General features: G+C 33.2%; 1 protein-coding gene and 1 non-coding gene across 9 annotated transcripts in view; both read left to right on the top strand.

The window, feature by feature from the left end:
- LOC111031450 overlaps positions 1–26,797 on the top strand; it is a 238,595-nt gene that overhangs the window by 106,240 nt on the left and 105,558 nt on the right. Inside the window, exon 1 of one of the 8 annotated variants that reach the window (XM_022311379.1) lies at positions 14,555–14,631. The exons of the other annotated variants lie outside the window; for them this stretch is intronic. Coding sequence (XP_022167071.1) covers positions 14,602–14,631 — 30 coding nt within the window. The 5' untranslated portion in view covers positions 14,555–14,601. Of the gene's footprint in view, positions 1–14,554; positions 14,632–26,797 lie in introns of those variants that run through there. 8 annotated transcript variants of the gene reach the window in all.
- Trnay-gua lies at positions 24,084–24,175 on the top strand. Its single transcript is given in 2 exon segments — positions 24,084–24,120; positions 24,140–24,175. It is a non-coding gene; the product is annotated as a tRNA-Tyr (tRNA).

Below are 26,797 nucleotides of genomic sequence, written 5' to 3'. Positions count from 1 at the left end.
TACATTTTAAAATTAACAATAAATAATTTCTTATATTTGGTAAGATCGTATAATGATAGATTTGATATTGTGAAAAATAACTTTTGGGAAAAATGGTATTGTGAAAAAGAACTTTTGGGAAAAAAAAAATGTGAAAAACAGATTGTGAATAGTGTCTCCCTACCAATATACTAATACGTATATTGAATTATACGTATATAATATGATTGAGATACATATAATATGTGTTGTTGCGTTGGGTCCAATATATAAATTGCGTATGTCTTTTATTTGATGCGCGTGAACTATTAGATCCCTGTTGCCAACTTGCTCCTAAACTGGTTAAAAAAAATAATAAAAAAGTACGTTTTCTCAAAAAGCACTTAAAATGGTACCTAACCCGGTAAGGAGGCTTATTAATTGTTCCTAGAAGATACGTGTTCTCGCGACAAAACGTTGACACCACGCCAAACACCTAGCCTTGCCCCCTCTAATAGCCCTATAATAACGTCACTACCAAGACGTATAGGCGAACGATATATTATTATAGCAAGGATCTGTCCGGCTTTTGCGAGAGCGATCCTCTATAATATATAGCTATTATAGGTATACTCGTAACCATATCGCGGGACCTTTGCACCGGAGCGCCGTTAAGATGACCGATGGACCAGCGCGGGACGGAACGTTTCGCGCGACGCGGGGCCCGGCGGGGTCCATAAAGACGTCGCGACGCAAGACGAATCGTCGCCGTTTAAACGGTTTCAATTACGTGCGATCGCGTGATTCGGCCCGTTTCGATACTTCGTACGCGGGCCGCATACGTTATAATATTATTTTACCTAATAATAATAATAATATACGGTAGGGAAGGTATTATAGACGTATACACATTTTATTATGTTGTATAATGTGCAAAGAGCGTTTTCGCACAGGTGCGCTCGCTGAATATTACAATGTCTCGTGGGAAGGTAATAAAAACGGGACGAGAATATTATATTATACATTCGAATGGGCTCGTGTACAACTCACAGTGTATATATGGCGTGTGCGCCGCGGCGGCCGTACATGGAATGCATGTTTTTTCCGCGTGACTGTATACAATAATAATAATAATAATAATAATAATGATGATAATAGTAATAATATCGTCGACATGAACCGCGGCGAAAATCCAGAGGCGAATTGTTATACGCACGTCGTCGACATCCCGCACCCCCACCCTAAGACGGCCCCGTTACGATACTCCACTGCCCTCGAGAATCTTTAAATTATAATATAATATATTTAATATTTTTTTTCCGATCACACCTAATGGTTCTGATTTCTGAAGTATCAATACGATCTGCATTTATGCGATACGGTGCCGTGTTTTCGTGTAATTGCCGGTCGAAAAATACAGGGACGTACCCAGAGTTTTAAGTTTTGTTTTATATAAGAAACACTATAGTGGAGGCAATTTTTTTTTAATCAGTGTAAGAATAGTTATATGGTTCGAACAATTTTAAATCGATTTTTGGAAATTTCAAATTTTATGAATTCATCAAATTTTTCGTTTCTTTATAATTCAGAGGCTTAAGTTTGAAAAAATAGGTTTTGAAAATTATAATTAAATGTTACACAATATATATATATTATATTTTCTATACCTACGGCTACTACAGTAGGTGAATGCTATTATACTTATAATACCTATACCTACATAAAACAATTATAATTTTCTAAACATATTTTTTCAAACTTTAGACTTCGAATACAAAAAAATATTTCACAAAGAGTCAACTACTTTACCTTAAAAATATGTTACACAAATATTTACATTTTCGTTTTTTTATTAGGAAAATATTGGTCATAACTCACACGTTACCAATAATAAAAAATGTTATGAAATGTTATGCGTAGGCTATTAGATGTATTTGTAAGTCTTTTTTTTACCATCCGATATTTCGTTGTAAGGTATCTTAAAATCCATGTTCTATAAATTCGGGGTGGACGTTCCGAGTGCTCTGACGTGATATCACAGGTACCATATCACCTGCAATTCATTAAAGTCGCTTTAATTAAAGATTTCACTCTAGCGGCACGCTGATGTATATTGTGCATGTAAGGTGGCTTTGCGTGCCATTATTTTATCGGTTCGTTCGGTCTTGGACATTATATGATAATAATATTCAGCTCTCAGTCGAGAAAACTATATGCTACAAAAACCCTTTATTCTCAGACTGCGGTGCACACGGAAATAACCTTACTAATTTACGACACCCCTCACGACTATAGATACTTATCGCCACACCAATTCGAGATAACCAAAAACATACACCCGTACGCAATGCCACAAGTTAAACCCTCGACGAACCCTTTCGCGGTGCAGTTTGAAGTTGCAGAGGATTGTGATTTATTCGCTAATATTTATCAAAATATGGTCTTACCGATAACAGTGATCACTTGGCGCGTTTTTTGACAGAAACAATAATGCTGTACCTATAACCTCTGAGCTTATTCGTAAAATCCAATTTTAGAGATCGACTTTATAACATATATAAAATGAGCCACACTATTACACTAACGCTTAGGATTTTGCATGATTAAATATACAAATGGTTGAGCGACACTGCGACGAACTATGGAGTTGTCTCCATAATTACTCATGATCACGAAAATATACAAAATAACATTTTGGGTGAACCGCAAAAATTCAAATACCGAAACAGCTGTTCTATACATTAATGTAATAGAAAAATACAGTTTACGTTCCAGAGGACAAATAACAAACAATTTTATATCATTCACTTATCAATATTCTTTACACATTACAATTTTAAGATTATAGTATTTAATGTTGCAGTATATTTTGTATTAGAATCTACAAGCAACAATAAATAATACCTGCTTTCAATTGACTCATGACTGTTTATCCATTACTGATTTAATTCTATTAAACATTTAAACATGTTGTCAAATAATGTTGTGTTCCTGTCCGTTGTGATAGTGCTATAACTAAATTTAGCATTCGCAAAAATTGCCACGGTATTCAAGAAAAAGCCATTTAGCATACTCTGTTCAAATTAAGAAATGTTGTCAGTGGTGACCGGTTTTCGTCGGGTTACAGTCATGCAACACCCGTGTCACCCAATCAAATTATCCGTATACCTGTCAAGTTGGCAATACCATATTGTTGAGTTTTTGGATGCAAAGATGTGTAAATGCGTACACGACTATGTGAGTTTTCTTTGTTTTCATGTAATGTGCGTATATTATGGTTAAGGGTTAAACCCAGGTCGATAAAATTATATTTTTCTCATTTCTTTATTTTGTAAATGAAACTTGGCCGAAGAGTATTCGATTCTTGTGCGATAGACCGTATAAATTAAATACTTACAAATGTGACACATTATTCCTTGTCACATGTGAAGGGAACCGGATGTGCGAAATGGGTAAGTACACTCTCCTTACTCTCGAGTGAACACCTAATTATTTTGCGTGTTACACAGTTGTCTAAATAATATAATATACAATAGTACTAGGTTCTAAAACACTATTTGATGTATTTTTCCACGGTTGTGACGTTATGAAATCAAGAGTTATATTTAATTCTCAATTAAAATTAATTACTCGATTATTATAAGTAACTACCGGGTGTTCGGGTTAATTAACTTATAATATTATGTAATTATTACTGATAATAATGATTTAAGGTGATTTCAGTTCTTGTGCGTTATAAGAATTTATTAAGATGTAGGTACCTACACATTTGATAACCTCTTTAGTGTTATTATAACGGTAGTTACTTTGCCACCTATACAATCTGCAGTATATCAAAGCTAAATTTCGAGTTTGGTGTATAGAGAGGCTTTGTACTTTGCATTAATTGATACTTTTTATTTGACTTAGTGAAGAACACTCATATGATAATATTCAAAACTTTGGCATAACTATGGTTTATAAATATTGTATAATCTTACTCTGGTTCAGTGTTGGGATTAGATGAGTAATATTTTAACTAGGTAAAGATGATAGATAACTAAAATAAACTTTATCTAGATAAAGATAAAAGATAAATACATTTATATCTACATAAACAAAAAACATTTTTTGTATGTATTTAAGTCTAACTTTTTAAGAGTATACCTTACTGCTACTACTTGCATATGGTTTAAACATAGATAATAGGTTTAAATGAAAGTTTTTAAAAGGTCATTATTAGTGAAAAGCTTAAATTAATAATACATTTTTAAAATTAAATATGTTGATATAATATTGAATAAAAGAACATTGTGTTGGATGTTAAATATTATTATTATAATGTATGTATAATATGAATTAATAGTAATTTAAAAATATTATTATTTGTTCAAATCAACAATAGATACATGTATCTATATAGGTGAATTATTTATCTTAGATAATTAATTAGATAACTTGCAACAAACTCTAAATAAGATAAAAGATCACTTAATATTTAAGTCTCAACATTGCCCTGGTTCAAGAATACTTCTACCGATGTGCATGTTTGTGCCATATTATGTACATTTATTCAGACCTAATTTTTCATCGAAAATTCGCTCTACTGAATTAATAATAGGTACTGTCTATAGAATCAACCAAATTTGATTATTTTTATTTTTAATTAATAGAGGGGAATTATCTACAGCCCGCATTGAACTGCGTTTTCCAATATTTTTATCTTGTACTTTATAATATTTCTAAAAACAAAGACAATTTGTATAAATTATCTTAAACCATAATTCAAAATAAAATAAAAAATCTGAGTTCAATGCGGGTCTTTTCCAAGATAAAAAAAAGTTATCAAAATTTGACTATTTTACGACTTGTGAGTTATTCCTGTGAAGTAATTTTCGGTTATTTAATACACAATACACATCCCACCTATTCTATTCACAAACATAAATAGTCTAGCAGTTGTTGATTAGTGAAAAGGTATTAAAATTAAGGTAGCAGTTGTGATATAGAATACAATCTTGTAGAATTGTGGAAAGTTTGGAAAATCGATACCATGAACAACAAAAACAACTGGCATTATTTTTCTTGATAACAAGTTAATAATAAAAATAATTTCAGTAGTGTTATCACTTTTTCACGAATACCAACGATTCCTAAAACTGCATAGGTTTTAGGTTTAATATACATAATATATCATAATATTTTAAGTATAGTCGCTATAAATTGTGCACTTGTGCGCAACAATATTTTAATTTTTAACTAGTACATTATCATATTATGATTATACTTAATGTGTGTGACGGAAATCGCATGAATGAAATAGTATCGTTTACCTATATTTATCGTCGGAACATCTAGTATACTAATAGTGGGAAAAAATAAATGTATTTTTTTATAAGAATAAAAATTAATATTTAACGTCAGTCACTGTTGACACTCTGCAGCAGGGTCTATTCGGCCGGCGATTATTATCTGATATACGCATTCGACACACCCCGAGGGGGTCTCTTTGTACATATTCGCCGTGCGGTTAGATCGGTTCGTGCCACTAGCAGAGCTTAGCAATGCAAACACCATCAAAGTTTTTCGATTCACAGCGAAAAGCGTACATTGTATAATGGTACTGCAACGTATATACGATACCGGCGGAGTAAGATTTATCGCATAAAAATAATATCGTACGATTCGTTGTCGCAAAACCCATTTCTGGACATCATTTGTAACGCGGAGGAATGTCGCAACAAAAACACCCGTTAACGAATCATTACCTCCGCAAACGGCTCTACAAGTTATTTGATAAATTACTGTCCTGCAGCAGTCCCTCGGACGTATATCCAATATCGCCCTCCATTTGTAGTACTCTCGTCACTCGTTATGAGTACTATAATACGGTGTACACACCCCTCCGATTAATTTTTTTCCTTCCAAATTTCTCAAAAACCTACTCGTCCCCATGATTACCGAAAATTTCCAATAAAACAACTGCAACTATAAACGTGTACACACACTCGGCACACGCACACTCGATCCCGTGCACGAAACGTTCGTGAACCAATATAATATTATATTATTGTTCCTAAACGGCGACCATCACGTAAACCCAATAACGGTGCGCACAAAAATATCCTCTTAAACTAATGGCCTCCATCATACCCTTCCGCCGGACCCCGGAGACATTCCGCGGTCATTATCTTCCTCATATTGCTTTTGTTTTTCCCCCGGAAATCTTTATTGCGCCGTTATAATATACGGGATTGATTTAGGTTTCCTCTCGGATTCCTCGGTAGCGATATTTTCCAGAGGCAATTATATACGAGACGCGTTTACCCTGTCGTCGCCACGACGTTTCGTCTTCAATGATCCATATTGGCACGTAAATGAAAAAACAACAATCGCGTTATTATAATAAATTGGACTCGGTCGCAGCACCGCGCATTTACCTAGTATATACTTCACAGCGGTGCGGTGCGAGACGAGAAGTTTTCGAGTGCTGAATTATCGACGACGGTCGTCAAAGATATAATACCTAATATAATATTATATTGCTGCACTGGTAATTCGTTTATACGCTGGCCGCCGCCGTGTGTGCACACTCAGAACACAAGTTTGAAAATGCACGACAAACTTATCGGCTCTAGCCCCTTGTCGTGTTGTTTGCGATGTCTATACTTTGAAACGATATGTTCCTTGCAGTCATGGTATCTAACTATTGAAGTACCTACCTATGTGTACACTTATTTCAAGAAACAAATAATATAATAGATATAGGTATTATGTTTATTTCGTTTATTTTAACGTCACGCCTTACCCATATAATTGTTATTGTTATTGTGGTGGTTGTTGTCAGCGATGTTCGTATATTTAAATTAACAATAATCATCATGGCACTACTATTAATAATAATGCCTACGCAGATGGTAAACGGTTATAAAATAACATAATATGAAATACTTAATATAATTAGGCCATGTGAGGTAAGTGTAACGCATAAATGTAAAAGACATGACTAAATTGCATAATATATTTTTTGTTATGCAGATAATTTGTGCAGGTTTATATAGCTTTAAATTATGTAACCTTGACCAGTTTAATATAAGATTTCTAAGAGAAAAGTATACAAATGGATCTTAAATATAATTTGAATATCCACTACACAATTTTAGTTATCATTAAGTCTTACTTCCTGCTAAATACTTACAAACAATAGTGCTTAAAAGTAAGAAAACTGAGTCTTACAATAGTAGGTGGCTATATCATAGTTGTAGGTACGTAGTTCATCTGATATATCTTATATTTATATAGGTGTATCTTTTTATGTAGTGTTCGAAAACGGAAATGAATTAGAGCGTTAAAAAATTGATAATTTACATGAAATAGATCGCTCATAGAATGTATGGATTTATGCTGTTTACACTAAACTACTGCTCTTACATTGTGTGTATTGCCCATAAATTGTGTTAAAATGTAATATTATTACTGTCTAGCTCAGAGATTAATTAAAATAATACTAATAAATATTGTGTACTGTGTAGTATTTGTTCCATCAAAGTATCTTAGTATATTAAAAATTGAAATACTATTTTTATTTATCAACGAACAATTAACATTACTCATCATATTTTCATTAAAATTTCTATACTGCTGTTTTTATCTCAGCTAACTTTTTAATTTGGATATTAATTAGTATATTACGAAAATGACACGTAAGTAAGTAATCAATTGTCAAATACATTAAAACATTTTAAACGAACTTAAAAATCATAAAGTACCCATAATTTAAAAGAGTCTTATCTTGAATTCAGTACGTAATTTGCATTCAAAATAAAATCAAACAAAAAATATAATTTTTATTAAAATAAAACGCAGTTTTGATAATTATAAAAAAAATAACGAAAACAGTTCATAAACCATAATATAGTGCTAACAATTGTGTAGAAATATCCCTAACATAACAACTTTTAATACCAATAAGATATTATAATGTATTTTGTATAATGCTATGCTATTATTCACTTAGCCCACCTCATATCTAAATGCCTAGCCTTATTTTAATTTATATTTAGGTAGCTTTGAATTTAAATCAGATTTAATATTATTATTATGATTTGGTGTTTAATTTTACGCATATATGGTTGATTTAAAATAGTGCTTTTCGTGGTAATGAATTATTACCTTCTGAAATATAATTTCTTCCAACTGAGGACGTTCCGGGTCAATTTTTGGCGGAGTGGGGCCAATTTAATCCCGGAATAATGTTCTTATTAGGGACGGAAACTCATAAATGGCAATGTTTTATGAGGGCTATTGACTTGAGGGGAGTGAAGAAGTGTGTGCACAGCCTAGTTTATTCTTTATTACTTTTTAGAAGCATGACAATAACTTTATTATTATATACCCATAAGTAGATTTAAAAAGTATTACGGAAGTTATACTTGGTAAAATATATAAACAATGTATTATAGTTTATATATTATTGTATACAATTTTAAATAATATAATACCTGTTTTATGAAACTAATATATTATTCTTCTTATTTTTATTATTATAAGATATTATGGTAGGTACATTATTTTTATAAACGTACAACAGTGTGTGAGCGTTTTTAATATCGTTGGTGATTACTGGTGGATTTTACTTTTTAATTATATATTTTTCAAAATCATTTAATTGTACATAAAATAATTTCTATTTTTTAAGTAGTAGATATATTTTATCTTATTTCAAAATTGATCAACAGATCATGACGTGGTAATGAGGAATTCATTATAATATATTTTCTTTACTTGTTGAATCGTTGGCAACTATTTTGTATTTCTCCATTATATATTATGATCCTTAATTAACAAACTGTAGGTATAGCATATTATAACATATTATCAAACTTTGATGAGCTTCTGTGTAACATTTCATTATAAAAAAAAAGTTTCACGATAAATATTATATAATCTATACCTAACAATTATATAATATGCGTAACAAATATTGAATATTATTTTATTCATAACATAGAAATAATAGATCAAAATGATACGTCGTATTTCGCATTATTTTAATTCAAAATTGTAAAAATATGTTTAGGATCATTTTTAATATGATCATGTTAAAGCACTAAATATTTTATATAAAATATATATTATTATGAACATAATAATGAGTGTTAAAAATAACATTTTTTTAAACAAATTATTTCCATTTTAAAACCTGTTCATTTATTTTAATGGTCAAGTGAACATAATTTTCTAGACCCGAAATAATAATAACTTCGGGTCCAGCTTTACGTACATCGTACATTACAATTCAGATTAAATCCAAGATGTAATGGCATTTTAACAAATATTGATGTAATAATCTGTAAAGAGCATCGCCACGGGTAATCTGCAAAGGCTTAAATTAACTGTAAATACCTGTTACCACCATTATTTTTTAATCCCTAACAGAAGTCTAAAAGTACTAGTAATGTACATACTTTTGAAACTGCTTCGTGGTTAAACAAGCGAATATTGAAAATTAACTATCTGACGTGACCGAATAAAATCCATTCGGGACATATTAATCCTATTGCTTGTTGGTCGACTGCTCAATAGTTTCACCAGTTGGTTGGTAATACACAGTTTTCACACATGCCGTTTTAACCCAAAACGATAAGAAAACTCAAAGCTTTAATACAGTAGTTTATGTCAATTTTCGATAAATTATCAAATTATAATATTGATAATATTGCTGTTGTCACATCAAACTCCCTGATGAGTTAATTAAATATAATATAAGAACAAGACAATCGGTTTTAATTTTTATGACCTATATTCGTATAGAAATAAGCATATAAAACAAAAAATATATTCATCATCGATAGTTAGATAGTTATGCATTTCACTGAACTCAAGCTTTATTTCAATGCCTACAAAGTGGTTTGGACAATGATTTTTTAAATTTTGATTTACAGCTGTAAGAGTATAAAATAACAATAAATCTGTCCCGACGTCATTTATTACTTCTTTAATATTCCTGAAAATAATTTTAAAACTAATTAATCAGTAAATATAACACATTTTTAAAATGTTTTGATTTCTATATATTATTGTTTGTTATTTAGCAACAAAAAAAACTTACCATACCTAGTTGTAAGACCAATATATTACATTCCGCAGCCCGCCTTGAATCTAAGACTGTATGACTAAATACATCCTTTATACAATAGCTTAAACAAAACAATGTAAGGTTAAAATAATGGTTAAACCCATCCGTTCACTACTAAGTCTTTAAGCATGGCCAATGAGGCAACACGAGTGCTGGAAAGGACAAACTACGAGAAGCCACGGAATTTAGATTACTACACGACGAGAGATATTCAATGTCCTTTGTAGATGGGTCTTCCATGGCGGCCCCCTATAAATATATTGAAAATAAAACATTCTTCATCGTAGAAAAGAAATCATTTTGGGGTTGGCTAAAATAGTTCTTTTAAAACCGTTAACACCATATAAATACATACTAATGGATAATAATTGGGGCACGGAGTCATAAGAGTCCCATATTTTTCTATGTGCTATTGTGCTCTAGATTTATAGCTATAATAGACATTGATTATATGAGATGGCGATAATTTAAAATTCGAAAATTTACGATGCGTATATTTATTAATTTTTATGCATATTAAATGTTTTCTAACAAAATTTGCATTTTTGTTTTATAACTTACTGATTTTAGTACAAAACTTCACAAATGTTGAAAATATATTTTATCAATACTATTTATATACCGAGAATACTTCTTCAGTTCAAGGGTGAACATAGTCAATAATTGGTAGGTAACCTGCATTTTTTCACACATTTTATCATTCTTTTTTATCTTCATTTATTTAATAAAATAACTTTTAACATAATTTGAAAGTAAACTAGCATTAGTGAGCAATGTTAACAAATAATAATTTAAACATTTTTATTTTTATTTTGGTTAACAACTTTGCATAATATTTAACACTTATGTTTGTATATTTAAGAATTTTACTGTGCATGTTTTGTAGATTTATTTCTTATAACTTTCAAGTCTTAACAGTTAACAATGATATTTTGAATGTGAAACTTATCTCAATATTATAGTTTAATCGTGTATATAGGGCTTTATCGTCATATTTTAGGAGTACCGAACGATTGGCTGTGTATACAATGTAATTATTATTATGAAGTATATAATATTAATATATTATGTACAAAACCGCGTAAAACGAAACGCGTGTGCCTAAGACGAATAATATGAGTGGTGCACGTTGTTCGAGAAGGGTTCAATGTTGTTTACAACACAATATTGTTGTAGGTAGTATGTATCATACATACGAGAGATGCGTTCTTAAATTATAACGTCGTCGAACACTGTGCGGAACTCGAGATCGAACAGATGATGTTCGGCATGACAATAAGTATACATATACGGCGGGTGATGGTATACACGCGTATATCGATATGGGTGCGTAATAATATTACTTAACACGCGGTAGATACACGGAGACTCAGGAAAAGTCGTGGCGGGGAGGTTTGAGTTTGGAGATGGAGAAGGGGTGGTCTTAAAAAACAACGGCCGTGTTATCAAAACGTTATCTGTTTATATCCGGTCGCGCGTTACGTTTTTCCGGGGAAAACCTCGTGCCAATTAACGTAACGCCAGCAGACTGCGGAAAGAGCTCGATGGTGATGGTGGTACTGCGCATGGAGGTGGTGGTTGGGGGGGGTGGATATGGTGATGTATATATGTGTGGGGGTAGGGGGTGAAAGCCTCGCGGCATAGCGGCCTGTGGGGTCGGCGACTCGCAGGGGTTGTGTATAGGAAGGCGCGCACGAAGAACGGAAAAGATTTATGCTCGTGAAGTACATTATCTTGTAGTCTCAGACGGCTAATTAGGGAAAAAGCGTGTGCAAGATCCGGCCCGTGCAGCCCGGGGGCCCGAAGCGACGCGCGGTGTCGAACGGAGGATTGGTGAGTGGGTGGGTGGAGGTTTTTCCACGAGGGGGTACGGGTATATACTGACGAGATAATATTATAAAGACTTATTATAACGACACGGTTTTTTTTTTTTTTTTTGATATTTTTTTGTGACCGATTATCCAGCGGTTATCACCGTCGTTTTGCCATCGGCAAACAAGAACACGAGACAGTTTTGTCTAACAGCAGCTCGTTTTCGTTCAATGTTTTAAACTCACTATATTACTATATTATTATAAAATAACATGTTAGTCTGTGTAGTTATTACGAAATTAAGAATTGATACATTACAAAATACATAATTTTTTAAATATTAACAAATTCCATTGATGTAGCGCATACCAAACCGAAATAAATAATTAGAACGATGTAAAACATAGATACCAATACGCAGATACCGAGTAAACAGAATTGGTAAATAGATTTACATTTTTAATCTACTGTATAATAATAATAATATATAATAACATATAATGTATCATGAAAAAGCTAAATGTTTCTATATAGATTCCATAATCGTTAATCATCTCATCCAAATCCACTAATTCGTATACTCCACTTCAATTCCTGGTCATTTTCGTAGACAACGGAAGCGTAAATAGATTGTTGATCTCCTATAGCAATAATCATTAATAAGCATATATGTCATAATATAAAGTATTATCAAAAAATCCTAAAAGGCTTCATTTGTCATTTACATGTGTTTTTTGCCTGTCATACTTTTTATTCACTTATTACACAATACTTATTTTATTAATTTTTTTAATATAAACTCCGTGTTATTGGCTCAGGAACAATTATATGATACTTACGCGATAAGTTAGAGTACAATAAAAACAAGAAATTACAATTTAAAAAATTTAAAAGTTAAATATTTTTTCAATCAAATTGTCACACACTTACAAGTACCATGTTCTTTAATTTGCAGGCATTATTTAGTATCTTTCTGTCACCCTTTAACATATATACTGTCTAAATCGTAAAAATTAAAATTAAGACATAAAAATGTGAAACAAAAAAAATTATAAACATAACGTAGCCTAACCTAGTTATTATTACACTAAAAATGAATATGATTATTATATTTTAAACATTAGTATTTATAAATAATTCTAGAACAATTATCGGTTAGTTGAGTATATCTATGCCGTTACAATTGCATCATTTAAGCGTGACTATTGAGAACGAACAAACGGTTATAGGGATACCGAAGCTTTGATAATATTAATATTTAATGTACAAGAATTATAATATCAAAAGGCCACTAAAACTTATCTCATAGATAAGTTATATTTAATTAATTAAACTTTCCGGTCTAATAAGTTGTTCTAATTTACTTTGCAAGATTGTTTTCCGGTGGAGTCTAAGATTCTGTTGCAAATACTATTTGCGTTACACCAGGAAACACTGAGGAAATGTCGGAAGTCTGTATTACGCGCAGTGTTTTTATTATGGTTGTTACACTTGTGTACGTATTACGTTAATGTGAAAACAATGGCTGTGTGTTAAATATAAATAAGACAATTCAACAAGTTTCGAGTTTTTATTACTTATTATTTGACGGTGTCGTAACGATTATTGTCCGAGCTTTGTGGGACAAATGATGAGAAGAGAATAGGGAACGAGAAAAAAATAAGGAAAAGGAAATTAGGCGTTCCGCGGTTGAAATTGAATGGTGTGCAAGGAATAAAAAGAGACCGAAATAATAATAATAACCCTCAGCATACGACTGTCTCGAACTCTTTAGAATTAAGTATAAGATTTTTGGCTCCTTGTTTTTATGCAAATATTTGTGAGATTCTGGAGGGACCCGGTTTGAGGAGGGACAAAAGGACTATGAGCAAAGACAATGGCGATAATTGAGAAAACCTACAGGGGCGAAAACTTGTCAGTTTTTCGGAACAATTATTATGGGGTGAAAATATGCATATATATATATATATACACGTGTATATAATCTTAGCAGGTCATCTGCATTGCTCTCCCTTTATACAAACGTAAAAAATCTGTCAGGAAAAATGCATCTCATTTGACATTGAAACAATAGTCGGCTTCCTTTGAATAATAATTTCAGTCACACCGCACTTTTCAAAAAGCAAATTGTTGAAACGAGCATCTTTTCTGGAGTCATAATTCATAATATTATGATCCCAAGTCAAAACTCAGTAATATCCATTGTTTATAATATGTGTATACATTTACTCACGTGTAGTGAATATAATTTGTTATGATAATACTATAACTGATGTTTACAGAAAATAATAATATGTATAAAATACAAACTAAAATATAGTTTATACCTACCTATATGTTTGTTACTTCTACATTTCACTTAAGTTTAAATAATAATAATAAATTAATATTTTAATCATAATTATTTTAAATGTCTAAGCATTGTTATCACTTCAACTATTTTAGTTGAATTAATGGAACTTAGGCTGTAATGTTTATAGATCAGTTAAAAATGATAACGAATATTATAGTTGTTCAAAAATGATTTAGCGTCGTTTTAAAATTTTAACTTTGTTAGTTTAAAGAATTATGTTTTTATAAATTTAGTTAGATACAGTAAGACATCACGTGTTAATGTTTTTTTCTTTTTGTTACAGGTCAGAAAATAATTTATTGCGTATATAATTAAATGTACCTACAAAAACGGTAGAACATCATACTCGTAAAAGCATCAAATGACAATTATTACTATGTTCAAGCCTGTGGTATGTACCTATATTATATTTTATGATCATTAATAATCTATTTAAAAAACTATTTATATATCATATACGATAAAAAAAGTATATTATACATTTATACTTCGGTAAGAAATTATAGAGGTATCTTAAAACTTAAGAGATAGACTCGTCTATTATTCCATACTGAAATCTCTCTTGTATATGTCACTGATTTAGATTATCCTAAAGGATAGAAATAACCTCGCACAACAAATATATTATTTGCATTTAATCTTTTATATTTAAATCCAAAATTATAAGTTATATAAAAAAATATATACTTATGTGATCTAAATTAATTCATTTAAAAAAAAAGTGAAAATAAACGATAATTTAGTGTAAGAGAATATGACTTAATTTTTCTTTCTGTTGTAACTGTGATGGTTGCAAAAATGTACAAATACCATTTGATAAACATTACCATACACTGCAGCAGCTGAAAATGTTGGTAAGAGAAATTAAGATGAATATGGGATTTACCCCTTTAAAACTGTGTCTTTGGACAAATTGTTCGGATAAAAGGATTGTACTTTGATGGGTCATTCTGATTGGGGAGGGCGTGTGTAAAATTAAGTGGACAAACGTTTCTTCTCGGTAGCTTTGTCGCCATAAAAGTAAACTTTTGTCAATCGGCCTTAAGACTAATCAAAAGGAGGGACTAAAAAGCAGGAAAATTAGATTAGCCTTTTCTCTCTCTTGCGGAGTTGACCCCTCCATGGTTTTTAATTAAGTTCAATTCTCTCTATAGCGGTCAGCCGCCTTTTTGCACACTGCGTGCCGACGGAATACGATTAAATCCCGTCTTATGCACTCACCTCCGCACCACCACTCCCCAACCGTACGATAATTATGAGAGTCCATACCATACTATATATAGACGGCGAAACTCGAGCAGCGGTTAGTTTTTTATTGCCTGCGCGTCTGGAAAGTTTTCTGCCTGTCGGTGCAGAGGCCTTAAGATGCACTTGTGCAGCATGCGCGTTTCCCCTCTCCGAAGATTGGCTTATTGTCCGAAATTCAATTAAAAACAAATCCGATCTGAATGTCAAGTATTGTTTATGCACGCACGGTCGTATATACATATATATATAAATACCTACGTCATACTATATCATTATATGCGTTTAATTATCATTGTGCGATTTATACTTACCTATATATAATATTTATTTTATTTTACTCTCGCACACTTGAATTCGGATCTGGAAAAAAAATGTCAACCATCGTCGGACGTTCAGTGAAAGAGCATAATATAACGAGTACGTGTACCTACAATATATTATTATAAAGCGCATTACAGCAGTACTTGTTTTTCGATGAAGTGGTTTAAAAAAAAAAAAATGGGTGGTAATATAATAATATTCCTGCTTAATATGTTTGAAAATTCAAAATGTCATAATAAGTGATAACCTGTAGGGTACCGTTCAATAACATTTGTTATATGCAAAATAAACGATTGAACGAACTACCCACTGCTTGAAAAGTTTGCATACTAATATTTTTTAAATTAAATTGCAACGTGTCGTATATACTGGAATGTGTAATAATAATGGTCCACAATGAACATAGTTATAAAAATGTAGTATAAAAAAAATAAGATAAAATAACACTACCCTATTATATACCACATACTTATAACTTTGTTTTATTTTCTTGGCTTAAAGATATTAATAAAATATTAATTTTGACTATGTTATCATATCGCGTGCATTGATCGAACATTGTTCTTTATATTATTTTATGGTGGTTACACTTGAGATTGGATACGGTTTGGTCGGAGCAATATGTTTAAGTGGTGCTTGTGTCGGTATAGGCGGCACAGAAGTGGCCAAATGTAATCATCGCCGAGACGCTGACATTGATGGAATATAAGACACACATAACGCAGAGACTTAAAACAACCTTAATTATTTAATACGCGTATTATGTTTACGGTCTTTAGCCAGCAGGGAAGCGGGTTGTTTTAACGACGCTGACGCACGTAACACACGCGTGTATTTTGCGCCTCACTTTCGTTTACTGAATTTGCCTATTTTCTGTAGTGCACATAATATGATATATCAGCCTGTGTAAAACGAATGTTATCGCGTCCGAATTATATAACGGCCAGTGGCCTCCAAATTGACCGTAAAAATTATGAAACACTGCATTATTATATTTTTTATAAAACGGTATAGAGTCAGGCGATAATATTGATGAAATATAAGCAATACATAACCCAGAGACTTAAAACAATCTTAATACGCGTATTATGTTAACAGTCTTTAGCTATAGCAGGGTGGGGTAGGTTTCAACGACGTTAACGCGCGTATCACGAGAGTGTTTTGTATCATTCTTTCTTTTACGGAATTTGCCTTCTTGCTGTGCACATATGATATGTCAGCTCGTGTGAACAATATTATGCTATCGCCTATCGCGTCCGGATCTATAATGGTCAATGGTCGCAAAATTGATTGTAAAAATGATAAAACACTGTATTTCCATTCATTTTTATAAAATGGTTACTAGCTAGACGATATTATTAAATAATGTATGTGCTTACTCACTATAGTTTTAATACAGAACGCACAAGTATTGAAGTATAATTTAATTAATTTTTCTAAACACTAAATTTACTATAGAAATCAAAAGTAGTTAAAATATACTTTCGAATGGAAATGTGTTTAAATGTTTTTGTGGTAAGAATTTTGATGGAGAATAACATTAATATTGACAGCATAAAAATCAAGTTATTTTGATTATTTTAATTCCGCGTGTGATTCAGAAAATAAGAATCATCAAACTATATATGCATTAAATTAAAAACTAAAAATATAAGATCCTTAATATTGGTGTCAAAACCGGGTTTTCCCCGTACAAAAATCTATTACAACATTTGATTTTTATTTCCAGTCCGTGTTATTTTTTCGATATAGAGTTCAGCTTTTTGATACCCACAGGGACAAACATATAGGGAAAAAAATCAAAATTTTGTAGGCCGTAAGTTGATAGTGGTATTACACGAACGCGAGGCAGCTTTTTACTCGAGGGTTGTGTTCGAACATAACATTCTCGCGACTGTTTGAAAGGGTTTACTAGTCCCCTCAGATTTTTATACATTTGGGGGTTTGTGAAAGTCAGAACATAACAACATCTAATATAGGTATAGTAGTTTTATTTCCTCTACACATGTTCAATAGTCACCTGCTTTGCAATTTTGCTATCGTGCAAGTGAATCATATCGATTTGTTATTCGTCTATATATAGATTGATTTATTATTGTTTTAATTCGTGACTATTACAGATACATATTTTATTTGGATACTGAAAATACACAAAAATAAAAAAATCTATAAGAACCATTTTTTAACCGATTATTGAAAAATCATGTTACATGACTTTTGTTATGCTGTATGAACAACTATAGTGTTTAACGTCCAGGATTCTGTAATAAAATACCCGTTATGCATAATGTAATACTGACGAATAATCCGATTTTTTATATTATGACTCGCGTAACCCTTCATTGTATTAATTGATGGATTAATCATACCATCTTGCTTTATAATAATAATGTCATGTACTTAAACATGACTATCCAAATACTCATTGCATACGGATATTGTTAAAATTATTCATTGTCTCGAATTATATTATAGTGTATATAGTGTATACGTATAATAATGTAGTGTCGTGGGTAGAACACAATAAGCTGATATCCATCCAACTGTAAAACTTTGTTAATGATGCGAAGGGGTTGAAAGACAAGATTATGACATTGGAACACATGGTCTATAATTTTGATGTATGCGAATATCGTATACAAGAATATACGCAGTAAATAATCAAAAAAGAACAAAGTCAATTATGAAAATTAACTTTTCTCTGAAACACGTTTTTTTTTTTTTATAGTGAGTCAAATGAGTCGTTCATGAGTTAAATAGCATATCGAATTAGGTAGGTAGATGTCTGTTGTGAGACATTTCAATACTACATCGAGAACATCGAGAAAAACATGATTTAATTTCCAATGACGATTGGTCCATTCAATTTTGGGGTAATTTTTTAGAGTTGTAGCTTTTTCAAAATATTATTTATATATAATATTATATGTTTCCCCACTCTTCACCTCATTACCAGAACCGTTTTCACTGCTTTATGCAAAACGATCGCTGGTCGTATGTAGACACTTTTTTGTTTTTGACTCCCCATTTTAGAGTGAAATGAAATCTGAATATTTCTGAAGCATATCGATTTGATACCGGTTTAATATATTATAGAACGACTTGGGTGACCTACATGAATTCGGGGCCCACTTATCGGTATTTTGTATGCAGCTTGTAATGTACGATGTATGTATATATTTATAAACGGCTAACTCGGAAATTCTGAAAGGGAATCCCAAAATGTCGGTGAAGATTTCGACAGAAGCGACTTCGCATAAGTGAACGTATGTGCTTATTGCAATATTATAATATTATTGTTGTACGGTCATGATAACGTGATGCCGCCGCCAACCGGATTGATAACGATCGCGTTTGGTCGTCTCTTATGCGCGGGCACGAGTCGCCGTACGCTGCACATACACGACGGTGCTGGGTCGTATTAGTGTTCACCACCGACCCACGCTACCCTATCTAAACACCCACCACCGTAGCACGGAAGGGTACCCGAATCTGAAAGATGGTCATTTTTCGTCTGGTCGGGACTTCGGGTCAATTAGTCAACACGTGCTTTATCTTGTCCACCCTTATGTATAATATTATATATAATATAATACCCGCGCACCACACTCATTCGGCCACGGAGCACTGCGTGTGCTTAAAATAATGTATACTAATATTAATCCCTCTCGTGTCTCGGCTCGTATGGGCATCGGAAAAGTTGAAACGCCGCGGCGATTATATTACGATTCGGCTAGGCAGAGATCGTCCTGAAGACCCAAAGCGTGGAAGGGGGTGAGATTTTTATTTTATATTTTTAAAAAGCTCGGGTGACACACGTGGCGATTAAAACGTTTTCGAAACGCGTTTTGCACGTCCACCGCCGTCCGTCCCTCCACGCCCTAGGTGCGTGCGAAAGTTTAAGTCACGATCTGTAGCAGTAGACCCAACAGCAGCAGCAGATGTCGTCGCCGCCGTCGTCCTCGTCTCCTCGTAAATCACAAACTAATAATACGACTATGTCGCCGCCGCCGTTTCGAGAGCCGAAAACCGTGTGTGGCCGCGACGTTCACCTTCTACCCACCACCCAGCCAACCCCATTTATACATTGACGGTTTTTTAACGACGTTTGACACGTCACGCCGGACAAACGTATACGTTTCGTGCGCCACCCTCTTCGTCAACGTCGACGACGACCGTACTGGCCGTGGTGCGTGCTTCGGACCCTGTCCCTGCGACCGGCTACAGGTGTGCCGTGGCAAGAAAATTTCTCCACGTCCCTCGCCCCTTCGTCATTTGCGCGACATCACCGATCGCAACCCCGTGAACCACCCCTACACCCGGCCAGTCGTGGTAGTGGGTTCCGATAGTGCGCGTATTATATATTATAACGTTAATGTTTCGCAAAGTTCTCCGCGAGGGATACTTTCCCCGGGGGTATATCCGCCGCCGAAACAATCTTCCGTACATATTATTATATGTATAACTACTAGAATTCGTATGCAGCGCTCTCGTGTGAGTGTGTGTGTGTGTGTGTGTGTGTGTGTGTGTGTGTGTGTACAGTATACACGTACAATATTATTACGTGTTTTGTGCCATTGAATATATCGACAATTTTACCGCAGTATAAAGGCGTCGCCCGAAATTTTCGTCGTATACGTTATTATAACATTATTATTGTTTTTGCCATCCACCGCGACATATCAAAAACACGCAAATCGTTGTTACCATTATTATTATTACTATTATTGTTGTTACCAGAATGCGATGTGTTTGCGTATTGTGTATTGACCGGTTATAACTATATAATATATAATACCGTGTTTTAAACTTATTATTTAAGTGCATTACCCGCTCACTTATTTCACAACCCGTTATCCGACAAACAAAATTGAATTATGCGACTGCAGAACACTATAATATTCCCATGTTCACTACAATACGAACAAATTGTGTAATAGATATAGTGCTTTTTGTTTTGTGTAAGATGCCGTTTTCCATACGAAGTTTATTTATTACTTAATTTTTTTTACAGCATTTTATACTTACAGACTTGATTGATCATATAATATAAAAAATGTTGGATAAAAAATGTATATAAAGAAATATTTTTCAATGAGCTTTGATTGAATATCTTCAATCCTATAGTAAATTATTATTCACTTATACATATCTGTAAAAATAGCAATGAAATATACAGGTAACTCTTATTGTTCTAATAACTTGTTTCAATAAAACAATAATATTATTGTTTTTCTATTGTACACTTGTAATAATTCGATGTTTTTGTTTAGTTTTTAATCTTTGCAAATTTCAAAAGTTATTTTGTTCTATTTTGATTTATTCTGTTTCTAACTATATTCGTATAAACATAATTTGCATCAATTACAACTATTTGGTGGACCTAACAATAATGATGACTCGATAACACTGTGATATACGTGTTAAATATTATTTTTTATTTCCAATAAAATGGCCATTTAAAGACTACATTTTTCAATCGTAATCGTTTTTTAAATTTTTAGAATACAATTTCAGAAATTACATCTACGAGAGTCTCGAGTAGTTGAGTCTGTATCAATAATATGTTCAATCCACATGAGGCTCGGAATTTTAATATTACAATATAGTCGACTTATCCGAGTACGAAACTATTTATCGCTTTTGCTCGTGGCCTAATCAGTTGAGAGCGTCTTCGAATGTTATCCAACTACATATTATTATTACTATCGAACGATCTCCTCTAATGCGAACGAAAGCTAATACGTTGAAACATATATTATTATAATATATCTAAAGTGTAAGACGCATTTGAAACATATAATCGTCGTCGTTGTTCTCGGTGGTATTACGCACAGCGTTCGGATAGGGACGAAACTAGGTCGAGGCGGGTAATAAAAACCTTTTAGTGATGCGGAGGAGCTGCTGCGGTATTGTGGACGCAACACTATTGTATATTGTAATTATTTAGGTAAAAACGACGCGAATTATTACTATCGTTTTTTCTTCTCTCTCTCTGCCAAATCTTTTAAGTTACGATAATACCCACGCTTGGGTTTATATTTTATAATACGCGTATCGCGTGTACCAACGTACCTATATTGTATGAAAAAAAAAAATAGAGATCGCGTTGTACACAGTTTGTTGGGGTCAGGTGTGTGCGGCGCATATATATGAGACGGTCTCTTTCGTGGGCGCGCGGCGGCGGTGACGAATAAGAAACGAGTATTATACTATCGCTGGTGCAGAGCGAGAAAGAGAAAAACTGTCGTGGGTCCTGGGAAACCGTGGCCGTGGGGTCTCGGAAGCCCAGTGTATGTGTGCGTGCGAGTGTGTGTGATGCACTGGTCGGCGGGTGTTGTCGGTGGGTGTGTGGGTGTAGGGGGCAACCGGGGAGGTTTGCTCGATGAAAAACCGTTTCGAAACTTTAACCCCCTCCACCCACCCGAGTTACTTCCACGGCTAACCACCTGCCCGTCCGCCGTGCCGCCCGCCCGCCTCCCGTACCGCCGTCGCTCACCACCGATCAACCCGCCTTGGACGCGCCGTAAAGCGCGCGCGCCGCCGTCGACCGGGCGGCGGGTGGCAAAACTTTTGCGCCACTATATACCACCGGCTAAAGTTCGCGTGGGTCGGGAGGCGTGCAAAACTTTCCGACCATGCGCACTGCCGTCCAGAGGTGGTCCGTACGCGGCGTAACGGCGCGGCAGTGCCGACACGTCAGCCGGGCGCCACGGCTGTGTCGCGCGCGCGCGCCGCCCGTGCCGCCCTTCGCGCGAATTGTTGGCCAGCTCAATTATTACGTAATATCAAAGATAAAAGAAAACGCTTTCGATGATTTCTCGAGTCTCTCCACCAAAACAACAATTTGATATAATATTATAATTTTATGAATGATCGCTATAATATAGTTGACGATCGCCGATCGCCCTGTATGATGCATAGGGCCCACTGACTGAGATTTTTTCTAATTTCTCACCAGAAAGTTTTTCCAGCAATGTCAGTCCATTCAGATCATGAGTAACCATCTGACTATCAATATCATAATATAATATCATAATTTATCGGTAAAATCGAAATTAAGCGCACTCGTAATTATCTTAGTATTTATAATGCACCTGTGATAGCATAAATATTGGCCTTATAGTGGGCGGTTTTTTTTTATTTTCTCTTGTCCGGATTATAGATGCGATGTGATACATACTTATATATAACTGAAACTCAGTAAAAAAAAAAACGTCACCAGAAATTAATTCGTCCATCGATACAACTGTCGGAAAGACAGTTTTTTTATTCATCAAACGTATTTCATTATGATATGATTAAATAATTGTATTGTAAATAAAATCTTAATGTTGCATAATAAGGTGTTACGGGACGACTTAAAAAAATGTATAATAATGTGCGTGGAAAAATATTATTCAACAATACAACGATATTGAACGTTTTTGAGCCATGTTAACAGCAATAATAAATCATTTATAAACTAAAAGTTATTGTGTGCATTGTGAATAAAATATTATTTTATCAATAAACGAAGAAAGTTGGTTGAAAAATTATTCTTATAATTTATTCAAACACAATATTAAATATTAACTACCGCTATACAACCGCTAATAAAAATAATAATAATAATAATTTGATATATTTAATACATTTACATTTGTTTGTTCTTTTCAATATGGAAAATAAATATTCAATATTTTACATTTTTACTATGAGCATTATAATTTGTTTCATTATAAAACATAATGTACGAAATTCCAAAATAATATATACGATTTTTAAACAACATAAACTATTAAAAAGTTTATACTTACACCAGACATTTAGTTTGAAAGTTATTTCCAAATTATAATTTCAAAAGTCAACGACCTTAATTTTAAACTTTTATGCGTCGGAAAAATTGATCACGTAGAATCAGTAATTTTTTTCTGATAAACCTGATCGCACGGAACATATTATATTACCTATATAGTAACAATCACTCATATTCGATTAAATCGTACAAAACTCGCACATTGCATGCATTTAATATTTTATTATACCTATAGTTACGACTTTATGCAACTGCGTGATATTTGTAGCACTTCGTTTCATATTGTTTCCTGTTCTATTTATTTTTAACCTCTCCTCGCATTTTTGTTAACTATGTTTTTGCAAGCCGCGTCCGTATACGTTCACTTTAGGCGGGAATCCGGCGAATGTGACGGCGTTGCGTTTCGGGTGAAAGTACAACTGTGCGTCTTTGGCGTATTTGTTTATATACCTGACAAACCAGCTTACAGTGTAACACCTTCGGTAGCTCAGTTGGTAGAGCGGTGGACTGTAGTGGTTGAACAATCTCAGATATCCATAGGCCGCTGGTTCAAATCCGGCCCGAAGGAACTAATATTTTTTTATTGTTTTATCCACTTAATCATATCCTAACCATTCTGTTCCTTTTTGGCTTGATATTTTCTACGTACCAAATTGCTAAATATATCGCGGAAAATCCAGAAAAATAAAAAATAATAGTATAACACGAATGGCGTTTTATGTTTTTTGACAGGATTTTTTTTTATTATTATTGAAAAACGATTGGGTTCCTTCTACTTCCTGTTTTTTATGTATATTTTAGCACTGGTCGTCTGCGGGGCAGTACCTGTATAGTAGTAGTATAGTCATTATCGTAATACTCTATTATAATAACGTTTACACGACGCTGCCGAATAATTGTCGTCGTCGTCGTCGTCGTCGTCATAATCGGATTATGCGTTTGCGGTGTTTTAGCCTACGTCTCATATTATTTTTGACGTAGGTCGAAGCCACGGAGAGGCCGGCCGTCCGTCCGTCCTCGTGGCCATAATATAATATATTATAATATACTGCGAGATGACAAGACGAGGACCGGATTATACTCGGTCGCCGGTATATGGGCACCGTAATTTCCATAAGCACAAAACGACAAGCATGTCAGCAGATTTACCAGTAATAAACTGACAGACGTTTAAAAGGACTCGGCCGCGGAGATAGTATGGTACGCATTATACGCTGTCCGGCAACGGCGGGCGGGACAGTGCCAAGAAGGGTCGAAAAAGGTAAATACGTTTGGCTTCGGCCAAATTAATCCTCTTAAAAGGCACGAAGGCGGCATATTTATACTAATAGAATTCACTGTCCGTAATTCATTATCAACCCCCTCTCGCGCTTTCGCTCTCGCCGTCGCTGCCGCGCCGTTATGAATATAGTGATATAGGCGCACTCGTCACTATATACTCGAACGCCACCGCCGCCGCTACAATTGACAAATTTAAATGATTATATACATCTCATAAATGTACTATTATTATTATTATTATTATTATTATTATTATTATCATCATAAATTGTCACGGTGACGTGACGAAGAAAAGAAAACCGTTTTGTGAATCATCACTGACTCGCGAATCGGTTATTCGGTATTTATAATCCATTAATCGAGTCCAGTGTCTGTCATCTATCGCTAATGTTTACGTTGATATGTTTGAAATTCATTTAAAATATTGACTCTTATCTCATAAATTATGATATTTTTATGTTGATTAACGGTTTTGTCAAATACATTCCATATTGTTCATTAGCCACTGTCCTCGATATTAAATAATCAAATTATTCATAATATGACGTTGTGTACTTGTGTATCCCGAGTATTGAATACTTACAACCTACTGATAGATGATAAATAATTAATAATTGCTACTGTTTTGAGAACTATTATTTCACCCACAGTATAACTACTATAACAATGTATAATTAAATTTAACCCATTCGGAAGTATTATTAAATTGAATCAGCCATGCTTAAGTAAAGGAAAAATATTTTAATTTCGGGATGAATGTGAATATATACATTTTAAAAACAAATAAATATTTATTTTAATCTAGGTAGGTGTTACATAAAAAAATATTTATAAATCTTATCCCCGAGCTTTGTAATAAATACGTGAGTCTTATTTTTACTAATTAATCAATTAAGTATTTTTATTTTAATAACTTTTTTTGAACAATAGTAATTATTGTTTAGTAAATATCATAGCTGTAAAACTATATTTACCAAATGTAAGATGTGAAATGAAGTATGTGCATATCGTGCCCATGTTCATAATAAATCTATACTTTTAAACATTTACATCAATATTATGACTGTCTAAGAACAATAAATACTAAATAAATAGAATAAAACATTCTAAACGAATTATTTTATTATTTTCACAAGATGTTTTATCTTCAGTTTTTACTTGAATTGATCGCTCAGAATCTAAAACATAAATAAAATTTTACTAATTTTCATAATGAACAATAATTATTTTTTTTTGTTTTAGTTGATTTCAGTCAGTATCTGAGACAAAAATATACATTGAAAACGATAGTTGGCTTGCATTTTATCAATTATTATTAGTTATATATCAATAATGAGAAACTGTTTTCAGGATTTACAACCGTATATCTGCGTTAGATGATAAATGTATTTAAAAGTTTTACTTGATTAATAAAAAATTCAAAAATACCTAGATGTTTTAGTATTTTTCGACGGTTCCCGGTGGTGTATAACAGACACAAATTTAATTTATTTCGGATACTTTCCTATAGAGATTTACAAATAACATTTAAATTTTGAATTTTTTTGAAGACTAAGAGGTAATTTATTTTATATGTAAGATTACAACATTCAACCAACACCCACGTCCAATACAATAAGCTATCCAAAGTTCAACTTTTCTAATTTTAAAGCCAATGTCATGCAAGACAGCGTACTCTCATTGATATCGGATTATCTCAAATTTACCAATTGAATGAATTTTATTACAAAATTATCCCTCGTTCTAATATTATTGAATGTATATGGATCGGAATAAATTTAACAAAACAGTTTTTGATAGCGTTAAACATAGTTAATAAAAACAACAAAAAACGGCTTAATTTTATGATTAAAAATTTCGCTGTCTCGTTTCCACACACACACGTATATTTAGTGAATGAGAGGGGGTG

This window comes from Myzus persicae, unplaced genomic scaffold, assembly GCF_001856785.1.
Source record: "Myzus persicae strain clone G006 unplaced genomic scaffold, MPER_G0061.0, whole genome shotgun sequence".
Classification (NCBI taxonomy): Eukaryota; Metazoa; Arthropoda; class Insecta; order Hemiptera; family Aphididae; genus Myzus; species Myzus persicae.
This window is presented reverse-complemented; position numbering and strand designations above follow the sequence as displayed.